The 20,701-nt window shown below is 29.5% G+C and overlaps 2 protein-coding genes across 2 annotated transcripts; one reads left to right on the forward strand and one right to left on the reverse strand.

Annotated features, from left to right (window-relative positions):
* Positions 1–1,523: 1,523 nt before the first annotated feature.
* Positions 1,524–9,903, reverse strand: LOC113727388 (probable serine/threonine-protein kinase PIX13). The gene is made up of 6 exons (XM_027251525.2): positions 9,729–9,903; positions 9,136–9,482; positions 5,960–6,095; positions 4,291–4,427; positions 3,156–3,279; positions 1,524–2,089 (listed from the first exon to the last, which is right to left on the reverse strand). Exons 1-6 carry the CDS (start codon positions 9,772–9,774, stop codon positions 1,746–1,748), a joined length of 1,134 nt encoding a protein of 377 aa, XP_027107326.1. The 5' UTR covers positions 9,775–9,903; the 3' UTR covers positions 1,524–1,745.
* Positions 9,904–16,690: 6,787 nt separating this feature from the next.
* On the forward strand, positions 16,691–18,241 carry LOC113724451 (leucine-rich repeat receptor-like serine/threonine/tyrosine-protein kinase SOBIR1). Its single transcript, XM_027247353.1, has one exon. It carries the CDS (start codon positions 16,691–16,693, stop codon positions 18,239–18,241), a length of 1,551 nt encoding a protein of 516 aa, XP_027103154.1.
* Positions 18,242–20,701: the final 2,460 nt, after the last annotated feature.

Genomic DNA, 20,701 nt, shown 5'->3' on the forward strand with positions numbered 1-20,701 from the left:
GAGGTTAATGGCCAATTCGGTCAAACCATAACTACCTAGGTTCATTTCCTTGATTACAAAGGCAAACGAACACTAACAAAAGGTTGTACTAAGTAATCTAATATCATTAATGATAGTCTCTAGAGGGGTTATACCAAAATAATCCTGATTAATCTTGTCAACAACTAATTTACAATCAGAGAAAAAGAACATAATAGATGTCCAATGTTTCTTCAACTCCAATAGCTTAGCAGCTCAGATGGTAGTTGCTTCTAGGATTGCCGCATCACAATCGAACTGGATTGGGATTGCCCATGTTGTGATGATGTTTCCTTTCCAATCCTTAACTGCAATTCTATCCCTGCTTTGTTTTTTGATGTGTTCATGGCAGAATCAGTATATATCCATATTGAATGTTGTGCGTGTTGTACTTTTATCATCTGTAGCCACTCCATCTCAATCCTTCTCATAGGATTGAGGAATGACTGTAGGCTTACACTCTTTCTCTGCCTCTTTGAACTTAAACCATTCTTCCACAGCTCTCTTGGCAATCAGTTGGCCATCTTTTTTGGATAAGTTGAAGCATTGTTCATTCCTACTTTTCCATTGTTGCCAAAGGAAGTTCGCCGTAGCCTCAATAATGCTCTTTCCCTTCCACTCTTGATTTGGCCCCTTGCATTATCTCCCACCATGTCTAGAAGTTCCACTTTAGTTCCTCAATCCCATCCCATTGCACAGGAAAGGACTGTCTATCTAGCTTTCCAATAGATCAAGAAGCAAGTTGTTTAGGGGTCTAGGGTTTGAGTTTATGACCAAATTACACTTGACTAGTAGGAAGACTTGTCCATATCATAGCCGTAGAAAAATACATCTGTGGTTCGAGTTTTAGGATATGCAAAATGTGAGAATTGGACTTTCATATCTCATAACTTTGTAGTCTTTTCTTTACTTTACAATTCTTCAAAAATCATCTCAATCCAATAACTATAGCATACCTTATAGCCAACATACTGAAATATGTCATTTCTACCAATCATATATTTATTGTTTCTTGATTGCATTTCATATCTTGAATTGAATCTTTTGCACTTCATGTTCCTTGAAGTCAACTTTAAATTATTAAAAATCATTCGAATATCTTTTTACTTCAATCTAATTGATGATGTTTACAAGTTTTATGTTTAAGTTTACTTCACCTAATGAATCACTTTATTTAAACCATTAGCACTCCACATCATTATTTGTTAATCATCAAAATAAGTGTTCATATAGACCATAAGATCTTTAGTGGTCATCATCGAAATCCCAAGAATTAGAAATTTTGCATTTTTTTTTTTACTATTTGTGAGTTATTTATCAAAAAATCACTGCATTGAAATTGCCACCAATTATGGGTTAGTTCATTGATTGCATTTATCTTATGCAAAGAAAAAAGTGCATTGTTTGCCTCAGGGGATAATTATTTGAGTTCCCCAGCATAAAAATTTATGGTTAATTATGGATTTTAATAGTCCAATTTAATGAAATAGTGAACACAAAATAGATTTAAAATGAAAAGAGCATCCTTTCCCTTAGAAAATATGAAAGTACATTCTTGAAACATACAACAAAACTTTGACATTTTCTCACAAAGATACAAAAGACAACCACAAAGCTCAAATCATATAAACAAAAATATTATGAAACTTCAACAAAATAATCAAGTATGCAACATATACTTCATCTTTAACATGTACTTTGTCCATGTAGTCCAATTATATCCCTAGTTAGAATATTCTCCAAATCAGATTTCCTCTTTCTCTATCTTCTCCAGTTCTTATTTCTTCAAGTTTGTCGAGGACTTCTTCCATGGATGGCCTGCTTTTAGGATCAGGTGGAAGACATTCGGCTACAAGAGCCGCCATTTGAGAAGCCCCCCAAGAAGGATACTGGCCTTCAAGTCTCGGGTCCATTATTTGGCTGACGTCCTTCTTACCCAAGAAAGGCTTTGCCCATTTTATTAGATTGTACATCTCTGCCGGACGTTTCACGTCGACTACCCTTAAGCCTGTGATTATTTCTAGCAACACAACCCCGAATCCATAGACGTCACTTTTCACATACAAGTGACCTGAACAACATCCAAAATAGATGTCTTGATCTTAGAATTGCGTTGATTTGAGATCAAAATGAGAACTTGTCTTATCTATGGATTCAACTCAGTCTTTTGCAACAAAATAGAAATAGTGAATGTGCATCATTCAATTGATCAGTGCACCGTAGTTACTGTTTGTACGTGCCCTCGAAGTTTTCTTTATGACATTTCATGACCAAATAAAAATTTTTTTTAAAGAACATTCAGTTTTAAACTAAGTTTTCTTTGTTTCTTTTTCCTCACTTGTGTATTTTCCTCGTCGGTCATGTATATAGGTATGTTTGCATGGTCAATCACTTAACTTAGGACCTTTTTTTCATTACATTTAAATACATTTTTCAACCATATTTTATCTTTTGGCGGACTGTTTGTGTAGGTTTGCTCGTTAACAATTTATTCAGAATATCTTTTATTAATTTCTAAATACAATTTTTAACTAATATTTTATCTTTCTACCACTTTTTTTTTTTTTAATTTCATGCATTGCGTACAAGAAAGTTTTGCACGGAATAATGCAATAAAATTGTCTAAATAATCATCAATGCAAAAACATGTTATACTATTAATGTAGTAGGTTACACTCATTTCATTTTTCTTGCAAGGTCACTGATATATTTACACTCAAATATTTTGTTTGCATGAGAATTCAAAGCATATTTAAATGACTTTTTTTTCTATCATGTGCTTATTAAGCATATTATAATATGGATGTGATCCCACCATAAAATTTTAACATTATTATTGTCCCTCAAAATAGAGTATATTTTAGCATTAATAACTTAAATTTTTGCAAACAAGATAACACTCAACCACTTTTTATCGTCTACCATTAATGGAAGAATCCTATATAAATATATGTAGATATATGTATCATTAGGCCAAATAATAGAAGAACCTTACTAGAATATGTATTGATGTATGATATATATACATAAATATTGAAAAGTAAAAGGGGAGTTGATTGATAGAATATATATCAAGTACCTGTAAAGAGAATATACATTATTTCTTAGAGAAAAAAAAAAGAAAAATAGGAACTCACCGGAGGCAACGTACTCAGGAGCTGCATAGCCATAAGTGCCAGCGACTTCTGTTGTCACGTGTGACTTTCCATTCACCGGACCAAACTTGGCCAGTCCAAAATCGGACAATTTTGCATTGAAATCCTGTTTCATGGAGTTATTTCTTTTTTAATATTATTTATTTATTGGAAAATGGACTTAGAAATATGATCTTGAGAATTGGGAGTTTTTTTCATTTTGAGGTTTTGGTTTTTTTTTTTTTGTAAGTAGGAGGGTTTGAATTCGAAACTTTTCACTTATGCTCCCTTCCCTCGAACCGCTCAAACCTTCCCTCCTCTCTTGAGAATCGGAGTTTTTTTAGCACTTAGTCATATATTACATCTTCGAAGAATTGAAAAAAAGACGAGCAAGAAACAAAGTACCCGACAGAATTATCAAGCCATCTTCAATTAGTTCTTTTGCTTAATTGACATGTTTGTGGCAATATCACGTAGGGCATAATCAAACTAAGATTATAAGGGTTTTTTTAACCTAAGATTATATTTAGTCTTAATTTTTTCACGCACACATTTGATTTATCTAAATAGTCGTTTATCTAAACTTTACAATTGTAATATCTAAAATCTTGATAGTCACTCATTTTCATTTACTGCATGATGTGCATAGCTAAACTTTAAGATTGTAAGAACATTTTTCACGCGTGCAATGCTTTATTTGGATGTGCCGTGGCAGATACGTTCAAAGTGGAAAGTAGTAACTTTTTTGGATCCGACAAAGATTTTTATACTCTAACAGGAGTGGATGCATGACGTATATCCCTGGAAAGAGAATTTTAAATTTGAATGGAGGTTATTTTGACACTAAAGATTGAAGCGAGCAAATGAAAGATTCAAAGACCAAAGTGAATAGTTTCCTTTTATTTCTTTTCTCTTTAAAGTCTGTAGACTGGGAAATAACTATCCATTTTGTTGTTGACCATTATAAACCTTAAGCAGCAATCAAATATTCTTGAGAGAAAATAATTAATATTATTAACTGCATAGTTCATTAGGTAGGAGGTCCTGGTTTAAATCTTCTTGCTCCTTTCTCGTTTCTTAAATTCTACTTCTTTCTTGCTAAATTTTTTTTTTTTAAAAAAAAAGGTAACTTGTTTACCTCATCAAGCAATACGTTTGATGGCTTGAAATCCCTGTAAATAACTTGCTTCTCTGTTGTGTGCAAGAAAGCAAGCCCTCTAGCGGCTCCTATTGCAATTTTCAGCCGTGTTTCCCATGAAAGCTGCTCCACATCCCCTGCAAAACTTGCACATGAGAAAACCAATTTTTAATAAACTAAATATCCGTTAAAATTGTCATTTAATTCTATGTTTATATGACAAAAATGAAAATTAAAATGTAATGTGATGGGATAAGAAACAAAAATATTTGTTGAGTCATATTGGACTTGTCACTTGAGTTAATTTTTCTACACTTTCAGTGTGAACTCATTTTAAAAATAACGGGTCACAATCTTGTGCCGCTTCGTTAAGGATAGTTGATGAACTATTTTTAACTATCTATAATTATTTAACTTTTTATTATATTAGTATTCAAAATTAAGATTTTGCAGTTTAATTATATATTAATATTTGAATGAAAAGCATCCCCCTTAAACTGAAATCAGGCTTCTAAAGTAGGTTCCCTTTTCAGTTAAATACGATTAATTTCTATGGTACATTTATCATTTTAGCATGAATTTTAGATATTTGAAGGCTTTTGCACAGATGATCAGAACTGCAAGTAAAATTGTTTAAATTATTACTAATCAAAAAGAAAAATATGGTAATCATGTACAACAAAGATTTAAACTAGGCAGAATATGTACCATGTCTTCTCACCTCTCGGTAGCTAAGGTGCTTTAAAACTTTGGACTCCTAGACCGACTTTAATTTGATGCTGTATGAATTTGTCTAATGAATTTTTCAATGCTTTTGAAAATAGTTGTTGACATCATAAACATTTTGATTGAAACCCACATTTTGGTCTTAAAAAAAGGACTACCTTAAGTAGCTTAAAGATAAAACCAATAACAAAAATAAGGATCTTGTGTTTTATGGACTAATTCCATTTTGTACCCTTAAACTTGTATCACTTTTCCACTTTTCACTCTAGATTTCAATTTTAGACACTTTATATTTTAAACTCTCAATTTTGATCAATTTGCAACCCAAACTTTCAAGTTTGTTCTATTTAATTCTAAGTAATGATAATGTTATCAAAATTAAGTAGATAAATAATGATGTAAATTAATGAGAAAATATCATTTTGTTATAGTAGCAATCCCTTGGCACTTTTAACCATTTTCAGTACATTGTCATTGATTTATACAGTTTGAATTACTAATACTATTAGTAAAGTTAATGAGATAAAAGACCTTGCAAATTAATGACAATATATTGTTTTATTCTGGATTTTATACCTTGGTTCTTTTTTAACACTTTCAACAAATTATCATTGATTCTCTTTGATGTTAATTTTACTAACATTGTCATTGATGGGATCTAAATGTAATAAACTTGAGAGTTTATAGTGCAAAGAGTCTAAAATTTAGAGTTTATGGTGCAAACTATCCAAAATTGAAATTTAAAATGTAAAGTGGTATAAGTTTAGGAGTGCGAAATGCAATTAGTCCCGTGTTTTATAGATCCATGGCTTATACTTGCATATAACTTAGCATTATTTAGAACATTTAATGTTGCAAAATGATACTATATGGAAATTGTGACATAACAAAATATAGAGTTTGCAGAAAACGCGGTTGGGTGAATGGATGACTACTTAGTTACCGTTGAAAAGATGTCTTTCTAAGCTTCCGTTTTGCATGTACTCATAGACGAGAAGGAGTTCCGAGTTCTCATTACAGTACCCCAGTAACTTAACAAGGTTGGGATGACAAAATTTTCCTAACAGTTTTACCTCCGCCTGCAACAAAATAAGTATTAACCATATTAAACCATTTCTTTTTCTCCAAATAAGAAAGAAAAGATAACAGTCACACTTCTGTGTATCAGGATGTTATAATGTATGGGGCACTATTTGACTACAACAAATAGATAGGGTGGCTTGTTCAAAGTTTTAAAACTAATCCGAAATTTTACTGGGTCAAGGATTACTAGTTTAAACATAATCGAACCGTTATTGACCGGTGACATCATAAACAAGACATAACTAATTAATATATTATTTTTATTATTATATAGGCCATTACGAATTACTAAAAAAAGAACTAAGTATGATAAAACGTGAAATTAGAAATAAAAAAATTATGAATTTATGAATAAAAATTAAGCCACAATATATAGTATAATTTTAATAATGATTTTAGATAAAAATATAAAACTTAGTAAGAATTTTGAAATTTTAAATAATTTAGAGCTAAATTGTTATTTTTAAAAGATGAAATGACACAAAAATAGACGTTGCATAAATTTGGAGTAATTTTAAAAGTTAAAATAAAGTATAAGGATTAAATAGAAAATTAGAAGAATAGTAGTACTTGGCTGGCAGTTGAAGCGTGTGCGTGTCAAATGTGGGGGCCGCATTTTTTAAAGGGAAAATCGTTCAAAACGTCCCTCATATTTTATAAGATACTTTTTTCGTCCCTCACTTTGAAAAAGTGTAATTTTACGTCCCTTACAAATTCATATTGACCAAATTTGGTCCCTACCTAGGTTTCTGACTAGTTTTTCACCGGAATCCACCACGTGACTTGCATGTGATCATTTTTCAAGGCCAAAATTGTCAAATCAAATTTTTACATAATTTGATTCATAGTCCCTCACATTTCACAAAATAAATTTTTTCATCCCTAACATTTTACAAAATGAGTTATTTCATTCCTCACATTTGAAAAAATGAATTTTTTCATCTCTCATATTTTTCAAAATGAATTTTTTCATCTCTCATTGATCATGTATACGAATAACTTTTTTTCTATAAACCCACGTATATATCTATTTGATTTTACCTGAACAGTATGAATAACATGTAATTTATTTTTATTGGATTTCATCTAAACATGCTAATCGTAGTTATACACATGCTATTCAATAGATATATATATGAGTTTAAAACTAATAATTTTGTTTGAAACCCATGTATATATTTATATGATTTCACCATTTGAACCTATTCAATATTTGTGACATTTTTCTTTTGGTAATAATTTATTTATTAAGTTGTATAATAAGGTCATCTAATTAATGGGTCCTAACTCGAATTCTATAATTATGCTAACAAATTTCAGTTTAAATCTGAAATTTCTACTCGACACTTTTAAGACCAACAATTGAATTATTTGCCTTGTGATTTTGTTAAAATTTGAAAGTGCCAATCACTTATTTCTTTTTGTCATACTTTTCTTTTGTTTACTTTTTCTATCCAAATTTAATTCGATATAAACACTCAATAATATTTAGGATTAAATGTCTTCTTTATTTTCAAATTTCGAGTAAAAGAAAATGAATATAAGTGAAAAACTAACAATTTTTTTAACCCCATGAATATATTTATTTGATTTCACTTAAACAATACGAATAGTGTGTAATATATCTCTATTTGATTTCACATGCTATTCATACTATTTAGGTGAAATCAAATAAATATATACATGGATTTAAAAAAAATTATTCACACACATGAGCAATCAAAGATGAAAAAATTTCATTTTAAAAAATGTGAAGGATGAAAAAATTCATTTTATGAAATGTAAGAGACGAAAAAATTTATATTATGAAATGTGAGGGATTATGAATCGAATTATATAAAATTTAATTTGACAATTTTGCCCTTAAAATATGATCACGTGCAAGGCACGTGGTGAATTCTGGCAAGAAACTAGTCGAAAACCTAAATAGAGACCAAATTTGACCAATGTGATTTTGTAAGGGACGTAAAATTACATTTTTAAAAGCGAGGGACGAAAAAAGTTATTTTGTAAAATGTGAGGGATGTTTTGAACGATTTTTCCTTTTTTAAATGAAATTAGGATCCGATTAGTTTAGTGGAAATTGTTTTCGATCTGACGATTCATTAGTTCAATCGGACGATTGAACTGATTCTTACATTTTAAACCAGTGTTTTGACTTTAATGAGTTTAAGCCTCGATCCAACCTAAAAATCTACTCGATCGAGGGTTCAACCAGTTCGATGAGATGGTCTAAAATGGAATTCAAAGCACTAAGTGAATGAATTAAAAAGAACAACCCAATATGAGTTGTCTTTCATTTGAGAAACCCATAAAGTGAGAAAAGCATTTTGCAACTTTGAAGGACTATATTATGACTTTTTTTTTCTTTCGATTATGGCATTTTCCAAATTTAACCGCTCTTAATTTGTTACTCCCATTTAATGCACCAAATTCGAGTTTTGCTACTATGGGCCTACCACTTGTCAAAATCTTTTGTCCCTGTGGCACGGACCGTGGTTTAATCTGCATCCCTTTGGTATATATTACTATAGTATCCGGTGAAAACTACAACTTTAGTATCAGACAAAGAAATGATATACATGAATAAAATATCTCAGATTCACGTACGGTACTTAAGATTAAAAAGTTTGTATCATTCATACGACATTCTAAACAAGTACACTAAGTACACCAAGAACTAATTTGTAGTAGTGTAATTATGGAGTAAAGACAAACTAACATTCAGCTTCATATTTCAAAGTGACAGAAAGCAATAATTGAGATACTAAACTTTCACAAGTGGTAGATCAACACAAAGTGATCTTGATTTCTTTTTTAGCAGAAGCAAGGGAATATTTAAGAATTAATCTTTTATACAGTAATAATATAAATACTAGCAAATTCGAATGTATGCCGCATATATAATCTCAAAATAAATTTAAATTTTAAATTTTGTATATATAACATGTATCTAAACACACATTGATAATATAAAAAGATTAATCCAAAATTATTTCATGCAAGAAAATAAGAGGGATAAGTGAAGGAATTAACCTGCCAATGTTTGAGACCTTGTTCACTGTCTGGCTTGCATTTCTTGACTGCAACAGCTATTCTCACCCCCAAATCAGATGGTGCAAAACTTTTCTCATCTAACCAACCCTTGAAAACCCATCCAAAACCTCCTTCTCCCAACAACATTTTTCGTCCAAAATCTGCTGTAGCGGTCTTCAGTTCAGCCAAACTGAACATTTTCAAGTTAACACTGGTAAATATGCGACTTTGTTTAACAGCAGCATTCTCTGGCCCGTTACCAGATGTCGAGATACCGTTTTGAACAACGTTGTCGTGCCCGTCGGATTCTCTATGATTCTTCCTTTTTTCTACTTGATGATCTTTTTCTAAACAGAGAAGTGAAAGGCATGTGTCATAATTCTTGAAATGAAACAAAAGATATATGTATCTAGCTCTTTACACTATTCAAGATGCATTCTAGCAAGAATAAGTATTACAATTCATGACTATATGGAAAGGAAATTTTAATATCCCGAGTTTGCATATTCAATCATTGGTTAGATTTGTATGAATTAATTCAAGGAAAAGAAGAGATTCAAGAGGAGTTGTAACTTGTGTGAGATGAAATGAACCTGAGTAAGTGGGATTTTCAAGCGGCTTTCTGATGCAGGCTCCCATGTCTGCTTCCTAATTGCTGGCTGGCCCTTCTTTCTTTGCCTTTTAATTTTGAGCTTTTGCAGATTTAAATTAATGACCAATACTTGTGAAATTTCCAAACTTTGTGCCACCGCTGGAGAAGAAAGAAGGTCCACGCGGAACTGAATAGGAGTTACATAATGATAAAAGAGACACTTGCTTATATCTGGGCCAGGGGTTTCGTGGAATTGTGCCATGATAATGGCCAATACTTGCGAAATTTCCAAAAGCTTGGGGCCACTGCGAAAGAAGGAAGAAAGTTCAGGCGAAACTGAATAGGAACTACGCATGATGAAAGGGCCTTTTTCCATCGCTCGGCGCCATCAGGTACCAAAGTTATTTTCTCCAAACGTCACTGCACAATGCGTATACTTTCTTAAAACAATTTTCAGGGAGTGACAAGTTTCGACATTTTCTTTTTAGTTCCTAAGAAATTTTGAAGATACTTTTTGAGAGTATCTTTCGCTACCAAAATTTTTGACAAAATTTTATAGTCCCCTTCTACCTAGCCTTTATTTTATGAAAAAAAAAATGAACTTTTACTCCTCTTTTAATATTTGTTAAGCTTGCATTTTAGTTAATCAATCTATAAATTTCGACTTGTTATTAAATGATTTAGCCTTGCATAGACTTGTAACAAGTTTGTCAAGAAAAATTTCTTTAAAGCTAAACATATAGTCCTCTCCCGAGTAAAATTCTTCCGGTTATGCCATTGTTTCTAGGGAAAAACTTTGTCATGGCAGAGAGAGCTTTACAAAACTTCTGAGATTTGTAAAGGGTAGACAACCTCCTTACCTTACATATTCATTTACCTATAAAAACGCCAGAGTAATTGTCTCTGAAAACCCAAAAGAAAGAAATACAATTATCTAAACGGACCTTAATTTTGAATTTTAGGCAGTTGCATGTACTCACGTCCTTTAGTTTCTTTTTTGTAAAACATTTCATAAAAATCTACACTAATGGCTGAAATTATATAGTAAAACATATGCAAAAATCAAATATATGAAGAATAGGTACTACAGATCTAAAAAAATTATAAAAATTACACTGCAGTCTAAAAATATTTCAAAAATCATTTAAACACTTTTAGCTACAGTAACATCCATACATGCTTCCAATCGCCATATTAGCTTATTAACTACTACAAGTCTAGATATTATAGTTAGATCAATCAAATAGAGCTAAGTACTATTAGATTTGAAAATCAAATCTGAAAAAAAAATAGATCTAATAAAGAAATTAAAAAGCTATATAAAATGCCTACTAGCTAGGAATCCTTTGAGAAGAAAACCTCATTAGAAAATTTTAGTGGAGGAGAAAACTCTCACTAGAACCGCCTGCCTCCTAAGGAGGAAAATTTTTTGTTTGCGAAGGGAGGAAAGTTAGCGAGAAAAAAATTTATAGAGAAGGAAGAAAGAAAAGAAGAACGATTTCGGCAATTTGTTTTTCCGTATACCCGGCAGAGTGGGGTAAGGTGGCCGGAGGGGATTTGATAGCATTCATGATGTAAAATGCAACACTAAGGGGCCGCTTGGTTCATGTTTAGGAATCGGAATTGTAATTGGAATCATTTACAAAAAATTAGTATGGGTTTTGGACAAAGGTATGATTACAAATGGGGGTGCTTGGTAAATATTGGTAAGGAATGGGTATCAAATTTAATAATCAATTTTTTACCTTTAATTTCTTTTTTCTTTTCATATCTTTCTTCTTTCTCGTTCAAATGCTTATCCCACATACCCATCCACCATATATATATTCATATATAAATATTAATTTTCTGTTTAAAATATATTTATAAATATTTATATATATATATTTATATAAATATATAAATATATTTATTTATATATATTTATATAAATTTATAAATATATTTATTTCAATTTTGTATTATAATATGTATATTAATATATATTAATTTGTATATTTCAATTATGTATATTATATATATAAATTATAGTAATATTAATATGTATATTTCAATTATGTATATTATATATATTATATCAATTGAAATAAATAATATATATTTATATATAAATATTTTTGTTTAAAATATATTTATATATATTTATTAATTTATTTATATTTATATTTGTACATTTATTTATATTTATATTTATATAAATATATAAATATATTTATTTATATATTTATATAAATTTATAAATATATTTATTTCAATTTTGTTTTATAATATGTATATTAATGTATATTAATATGTATATTTCAATTATGTATATTATATATATAAATTATAGTAATATTAATATGTATATTTCAATTATGTATATTATTATATTATTTCAAATGAAATAAATAATATATATTTATATATAAATATTTTTGTTTAAAATATATTTATATATCTTTATAAATTTATTTATATATATTTTTATAAATATATAAATATATTTATTTCAATTTTGTTTTATAATATGTATATTAATATATATTAATATGTATATTTCAATTATGTATATTATATATATAAATTATAGTAATATTAATATGTATATTTCAATTATGTATATTATTATATTATATCAAATGAAATAAATAATATATATTTATATATAAATATTTTTGTTTAAAATATATTTATATATCTTTATAAATTTATTTATATATATTTTTATAAATATATAAATATATTTATTTCAATTTTGTTTTATAATATGTATATTTCAATTAATATTTATATTTTATTATATATATAAATTATATTAATATTAATATGTATATTAGATATATTATATCAATTGAAATAAATATATATATATTCATATATAAGTATAAATATTTATAAATATATATTTCAATTTTTTTATAATATGTATATTAATATATATATATTAAATATATATTAATATACATATTATAAAACAAAATTGAAATAAAAAATATTATATATATAAATAAAAAATATTAATATATAGAAACAGAGCCAGTATATATTTTAAAAAAATCCCAAAAATAATTTTTTTTAAAAGATTTTGGAATCAAATGTGGGATTCATCAAAACCCTCCAATCTACTTGGGTATGGAGAGTGACTGATTTTTCACGAATCATTCCAAGATTTCAAAACCTATACCCATTAGTCAAGCAACAATTTTGGGATTCAATCCAATTCTTGATTCCTATACCCTCCAACCAAGCACCCCCTAACTTTGTGTTTGTGCAAAACTTGTCATTCTAAGAGATACTTTCCTTGTACTTTCCTTACTATTATCAACATGGTGCTAATAATTTGTCTAACCAACAGTCAATTATAGGCGTTATCAGCTATCTATATGTCACATAAAAGGAAGAAAAGCCTCCTTTTTTAGGATACTCGCGAACTCAAATAATAAAAGGGTTTTAAGTCTTAATCCTAAAGGATCCTCCCTTGTTTCTTGATAAATAAAGGCACGGATTTTATTAATGAAATTATTGGAAATTATCCACATGGCTTGACACAATCCGGGGGAACAAATCCTTGGGATTGGTTCAGTGGTCAGAGGAAGTAATTTAGAATTTTCTCTATTGTTGGATTCAGAATTTGACAGCTCCAATTGGGGGTAGAAAGGTTGTGGGGAGGGATAGGAGGTAAAAACAAAAATTTTTAAAAATACATTAAAAGAAAAAGTGCAGGGGAACAATCTCATTTTCCTCTCTAGGAAACCTCCCAAGTTTTTACATTCCAATTTAACATGATAACACAAAAGTGATTCCCACACTAGTATTAAGTTCTTTTCGGATATGAGGCAAATAAGGCTCCTACTCTCTCTCTCTCTCAGTGTCTCTCAAAAAAAAAAAGAAAAAAAGAAAAAGGAAAAATTCCTCCCACTACTAGTCCATTGCTACCAGTAAACTGTCCTTGTCATTTATTTTTGTCCTTATTTTTCTTGAGTTTTCTCACGAGCAAGTGCCTTCTACACGGTGATGTGGATAGTACAGGAAAGTACTGGAAATTTTAGCTACATTTTCTTCTAAAACAGCTACTTAACTGTGGAACTTGTTGCGTATAAAGCTGAAAATTTCTTCGGATATCTTTTCCTTGTCCTAGCCCCACTGGAATAAAAAGACAGCATAATTTTCTTGCATTCAGATTGACTAAAGAGTTGGAAGAAGTTCCTTCATTCAATGTAGAGTTCTTTGAATCTTCGAGGCATTTAACCCCTCCTAGCTGCTGTTTAACACCTATTTGTTTGGCTAAGAAGCGGACAATTCGGATACTTCATGGAAATTTAACCTCATTTTCCTTTCATTGGTCTACGTTTTTTTCTTCCTTTTTAAGAAAAGTGCAGATTTTATTAAGAGATTTATCGAAAGTCGTCCAGAGTGTCAGTTGCTTTCGTAGGATTTTAACTGAATCGCAAGACGTGGCATAAGATGATAAAACATAAGCAACTTTGTTCCTAGCAAAAGAGATTTCATTTTCTTTGGTTTGCCCCCCTACCTGCCCTTATCTTTATCCTAACAAATTAAGAGGTTGGATATGTTTTCTTCATTAGTTTGAACGAAAATACAAAGAAAATTCCTAGCAAAGCAGAGAAGATACACTTGAATTGACAAAGAAATTCAAAAGACTTAAAATCAAGAGGCCCTTTGGTTGTCAAAGTAGCATCCACCGCGTAATTTCGTTTTCTTATCTGAAGAAGAGACAAGCAATACGGATGGTAGAGAGTTATGTGGTGCAAACTGTGACAATATACTTGGTAAGCTAGAAATAGACAAATAGGGAGTAGTAAAGGTGCAGTTTTAGTTTGTATAGTTGTGTGTGGTTATGGTAGCCGTGCCTTTTTTTTTTTTTTTTTTGGGTAAAATACACTTTCCTTCTGTGTAGTTTAGTAATTTTTACATAATTCTCATATAGGTTGCATTGTCGGAGTCACATGCCCCATCTACTTGGTCCAACCACCATTGGTGTTTGTCGTGTATATTTATTGCTTATCTTAAATAATTTGATATATACATTTCTATTACTTGATTGTGCATATGAATTTTGCTTATTTACATTAAATCTTGTAAAAATACTGCTTTTTATGTATGTATACACCAAATCTTGATGAAGTACAACAAACAGGCATAGTTGCAATACACGACTGATTACTTTTATGCTCAAATCACAAGTAAAAAACATGGTGTTTGGATTGCTAAATTATCCCAAATAATATTTCGCTTGTATCATAAATACATTTTTCAATTCACCTTTTTATATTTTCATCTGTTTTTTATCTCACATATATCACATCACAAAAAGTTGAAAGTAATGTGTAGATTAGTCCATGTTTGAAAAAAGAATATACTCGTACAATCTATTAGTCCATGTTTTCTAAAATTTTTTCAATAATATGACATATGTTTTTGAATTATTTTACTCTTTAATCAATTCAATTAGTATTGCCATATAGTTATTAGTTGTTTAATTCGAATGTTTAAATCACTATATAAAAGAGAATGACAATTACAACGTGTACGTTAGTTGATAATTTGCTGACCTTAGACGTTGGTTAAGTCAGCTTTATGATTTATAATTTTTATTTAGTGAAACAAAAAATTTGTCTTCTAGAATAGCCAATAGCAGACAATATGAATACTCGATTATGTTGACTCCATTTTTTCAGTGAGATTCGGTAACAATTAGTATAAGGAAAAAGGTGTCTTTGTCTGATCTCCGAACAGCATTTACATATTCTAATTATTCATTTTCTTAGGGCTTCGTTGACAAGGAATATTTTTCAAGAGCTGATAGAAATATATTTTGTAGTACATTTTGAGACAAACATACATATGAGATTAAGAAGAAGAAGAAGAAGAAGAAGAAGTGGTTGAAGAAAGTGTTTGAGAGTTTTCTAGAAGCAATTTTCTGAAAAACATGTGCATTTGGTAATTGAAAAGTGACATTAGAAACAATTTTACAGTTACAATATTGCAGGATAAATTAATTTATGAGACAGCAAAAAAGTTTCTTGAACAAGTGCTCTGGAGATTTTTTTTTTCCTTACTAAAACGATGTTTAAAAGAAATGGTCAGCAAATCTATAATAATATTATCTGAGTCTCTTAATTTTTGAGGGACTTGAGGGCAGTTGGTGGTGCTTGCTCGGTGCATTACGAATTACCAAGGTTCGTTTAACTTTTTTTTTTTTTTTTTCTATTTTTTCTTTTGATCTGTGGTTAAGAGGCAATTTAGAATTTAGAATTTTTATCTTATGCGTAATTTTTTTTGAGGAAATTTTAATGTATAATCAGTGCAGAGTAGTACAGTATATGTATGGCATTATGCAAATTAAAGAAGGTAGCCATGAATTTAAAAGTTAATGTCAATTGAGATTTCAATCCCAATAAAGTATGAAACACAGATATTTTGTTTTGGAGTTAAATCGACCATGATGTTAATTATAATTAAAAGTAATTAGTTCAAGTCTCGCTAAATCTAAATTTATTCTAATTGAATTTAGTATTCATCCCTATTGAAGGGTAACTAGTAGTTGTAATGTGAGTTGAGTTGTAATTAATGTGTATACATTATTCATTGTTCATATGTATGTTATGCATTATTCATTGTCTATCAACTTTAAAATCACGACGGAATTTCCTTGTTTTTTGTATTAACTTGTTCATAGATTTTCAAGAAGAATTCACTTATAATATGTATAAACGATGAACATAATTATGGGATTCCTTAAAAATCATAAAGTGAGCTATTTTTTTTAGTATTTATCTGTTATTTTCTCCCCTAGAAATATATCACAACCTCGACACTAAAACACGAAAAAAGGAACGCGGTTTCCACAACTAAGAGACCCTACCACTTAAGTGCTAAGCATTTAAGTGCTGGGAGACAGAAACTAGCTAGCGTGCCATAAAATCTCTAGTTTCATATGAATAAGTAAAAGCAAAGTAAATGGCGTTCTCTCGTCCAAGAATCCAGCTCTCTTTCCTTTCATTTTTCTCTTTAATCTTTATTGCACAATCCAAATTAGAGCTTTATCCTCAAGGCCACGAAGTTGTATTGGCTATCCTCGAGGGGATGAGCTCCAAGGGTCTAGATTATGCTTTCGTCCAAAGCCCATGCAACTTTGTTGGGATCTTGACAGCTTCCTTGAAATGCTTCCCTGACTCCCCAAAGTTCTCTTGCGCTAATTACTATTTCAGTGGAAAACTCATTTGCAGTCAGTTTTTAAACATTATTTGGCACAGACATCTCAGAACTCCAATGCCAGAATCTACCATAAAGAACTCCAAACGTTACATCTTCATTGAGAATCAGATGAGGAGGTATCAACACCCTACAAGATATATTGCTCAACCTCCCTTGCAGCTGACTGCATTAGCACAACCTCTCAAACATCACCACAAAAGAATGAAGATAGATGGCTGGATTTTTTGGGTTGGGATTTTAGTAGGAGGCCTAGCAGGGCTATCATTTTCAATATTCTTGAGCTCAATCATGCTCAGGAGCATTAAAGAACCTAAAGTTGTTATGGAGAGAAAAGGCGTGACTACTTTTACAAGACTGATTCATCCACCAGAATTGGCTTTCCTGCAGAAAGAAGATAACTTGGCCTCACTTGGACATTTCATTGGCAAAGGTGGATGCGGTGATGTCTACCGGGTCGAATTACCAGAAAGAGGGATTGCCATAAAGAGAATTGCTGAGCCCCATAAGACTACTAGGGAGCTAACTGAAGAAGACAGCAAACTTTTGGATACGAAAATGCGTCAAATTAAACAAGAAATCAAGACAGTTGGCCTAGCAAGACATCGTAATCTGCTTCCTCTATTAGCCCATGTGTCGCAAGCTAATTGCCATTATTTAGTCTACGAGTACATGAGGAACGGTAGCCTTGAAGATCTAATCTATCGAGTTTCAAAAGGGCCCGAAAAACTATGTTGGTTGTCGAGGCATCGAATTGCATTGGGAATAGCTGAAGGGCTGAAATATATGCATACGGATATTACTCCGCGCATCATTCACAGAGATTTAAAGCCAGCAAATATCCTTCTTGATGACGATATGGAGGCCAAAATTACAGATTTTGGGCTTTCAAAAGCATTTCCAGAAATTAACACACATCTAATGAGTAATGTGGCAGGAACAGTAGGATACATGGCGCCAGAGTATCATGAGACGCTAATGTTTTCAGAGAAGAGTGATATTTACAGCTTTGGAGTAATCTTGGCAGCTCTAGTAATGGGAAAGCTTCCAAAAGATGACTTCTTCCAGCACACAGAAGAGATGAACATGGTGAAATGGATGAGAAATGTCGCGGCTTCTAGTGATCCATGGCGAGCAATTGATCCTAATCTTATGGGAAATGGTCATGAAAATGTGTTGTTTTTTGCCCTCAAACTTGCCTGTACTTGTACTTCGGACGAACCAAATGAAAGGCCTAGTAGCACTGATGTTAGCACCATGCTGGCTTCACATTTTCCCCATTCAGGCAGGAGATGAGGGAGAGAGAGATGGAGTGAAAGGAGTAATAGAAAATTATCACTTTGATCCACTTGCAGTCACATAACAAGGTATGCTGTGTAACCTCAAATTATTCACGTGGAGGAATAAAGAACAAGATTTTATTCTTTTATTTTTAATTTTTTTATGAGAAATGACAAATTCTACCCCTCACCTACTTACAATGTGCTAGTGTTTATTATCTCAAACGATCGAATGGTTTAATTTTTTTTTTTGTTACAATGGTAACTATCTAATTTATTCTTATTCTATTGGGAGAAGATGAGTCTAAACAAAAGTTACAAAACGGTATAGGAGTTCGAGGTGAACTATGAGACCAAAAAAATGCACCATTGCATTTTCTTAATTTTTTAAAAATAAGAAGTACTATGCTTCTTATTTGATATATTAGGCAGGGTTTGAATTCCCAACCTAGTGCATAGTGATTAGCTGACTTAATTGATTGAACCGCAAACTAGCCATGGTGATGGTCTAATTGTATAACAAAATGGAAAAAGATAAAAAGCTAGATAAACTCGTTAAAAACCAATTAAACCAATCAAGTTAGTTTTCAATTTTATCTTGGGGCTATTGGTCTAATCAAGCTTTTGGGCAGTTGAAATTCTTTTTTTTTTTTTTTTTTTTTTTTTGAGCTACCAAAGCCCAAACATCCCACTGAACAATTCTGTTAGCAAATTACGAAAACAACCACTTATATTTAATCGGACATACACTTTTACCTCCAAATAATTCGTAAACTTACACTTTAATCCCTTATAATTTTGAATAAAATGAAACTGTCAGTTTTTCCTTTAGATTTAATAGTCAAATGAGAAATTTCAAAGTTTTTAAATGAAACAAATGTTAAAATTATCAATTTGCCCTTTAGAATGAGGTAAAATGAAACCATAAACAAAATTTAGGCCATACTATAGATTTAGGAAGATTTTAGGGTAAAAATAAATTTTCAGAAAAAAGGTTGATTTTCTCTACTGAATTCTGGCGAAGGAAACAACCATGCACTATTACTGTTGCCATCGGCCGCTACCGTTGTGCAGCAGTGAATTGTTATGAAACTCTTCTCAAAATTTTTATGAAACTACATCCTAATTCATTTTCATGCGAATCGTAATTATATATATTTAAAAAATTACATGAGGCTAGCCAAATGGGCCAAATGGGCCAAAAGGAGCCACGATTCTCCCTCCTTTTTTTAAACTGAAATTAATCATCATCAAATCTTATAAAATTTACAGAAAATGATGCCAATAGTTTAAAAACATGAATAGACTGAGGATCCGTTTGGATTAGCTATTTTTTGGGTTATTTTTCAAAAATAACACTGTAGCATTTCATTTTTGAAATATAAGTCCGTTTGGATTAGTTGTTTTTTGAGTTGTTTTTCAAAAACTTTATGAAAAACTTTTACTGTAGATATTTTTTGGATTATTTTTAGAGGTATTTTTAAAACATATTTTGAGTATTTTTATAATTTATAATTTTTATATTTTTATATTTATATACATTTATGCATTTATAACACATTTATAAATATTTATAAATAAATATATTTGTATATTTATATAAAAATATATAAATGTATTATATTATATATAATAAATAATATAAATATATTTATAAATGTATAAATGTATAAATTATAATTTTTATATTTTTATATAAATATACATTTATGCATTTATAATACATTTATAAATATTTATAAATAAATATATTTATATATTTATATAAAAATACATAAATGCATTATATTATATATAATACATAATATAAATATATTTATAAATGTATAAGTGTATATTATTATAAATGTATAAATTATAAATGAATATTATATAAAGGTATAAATTATTATATTATAAATATATATTAATATTATGTATAAATGTATCAATATAATTAATATAAATGTATAAATGTATTAAAATTATATATAAATGTACAATTAATGTTATGTATATTAATATAAATGTATAAATGTATTATATTATATATAATACATAATATAAATATATATTATTAATATACATAAATATATATATTATGTATAAATGTATAATATATATAATATATATAACATATAATATATAATATTTATACAAATATATTATAAATATATAAAAATATATTTTAAATAAAATAAAATATTTATAATACGAATAAATAATATATATAAATATATAATATTGAAATATTCAATATATATAATATACATTAATATTAATTATAAATATTATAATATTATAAATATGGTGTTTATATAATATTTCAATTTGTAATATTTATCGTATATTTCATTATATAAATATTCATATAATATATAATATAAAATTTTCAATTTGTATAATATACATAATATTGTATATATATAGTATAATATACATAATATAATATATTATACATAGTGTACATTTATACAAAATTAATATTATGTATATT

Source organism: Coffea arabica, chromosome 2c (genome assembly GCF_036785885.1).
Source record: "Coffea arabica cultivar ET-39 chromosome 2c, Coffea Arabica ET-39 HiFi, whole genome shotgun sequence".
Lineage (NCBI taxonomy): Eukaryota > Viridiplantae > Streptophyta > Magnoliopsida > Gentianales > Rubiaceae > Coffea > Coffea arabica.

What these genes read in the sequence shown, in the direction of transcription:
- LOC113727388 (XM_027251525.2), bottom strand. Translation starts at nt 9,774, where the DNA reads ATGGGAGCCTGCATCAGAAAGCCGCTTGAAAATCCCACTTACTCAG. An exon ending in TGAAAATCCCACTTACTCAG is followed by an intron (nt 9,483 to 9,728) that starts GTTCATTTCATC and finishes TTCTCTGTTTAG; the next exon opens with AAAAAGATCATCAAGTAGAA. An exon ending in AAGGTCTCAAACATTGGCAG is followed by an intron (nt 6,096 to 9,135) that starts GTTAATTCCTTC and finishes ATTTTGTTGCAG; the next exon opens with GCGGAGGTAAAACTGTTAGG.
- LOC113724451 (XM_027247353.1), top strand. Translation starts at nt 16,691, where the DNA reads ATGGCGTTCTCTCGTCCAAGAATCCAGCTCTCTTTCCTTTCATTTTTC.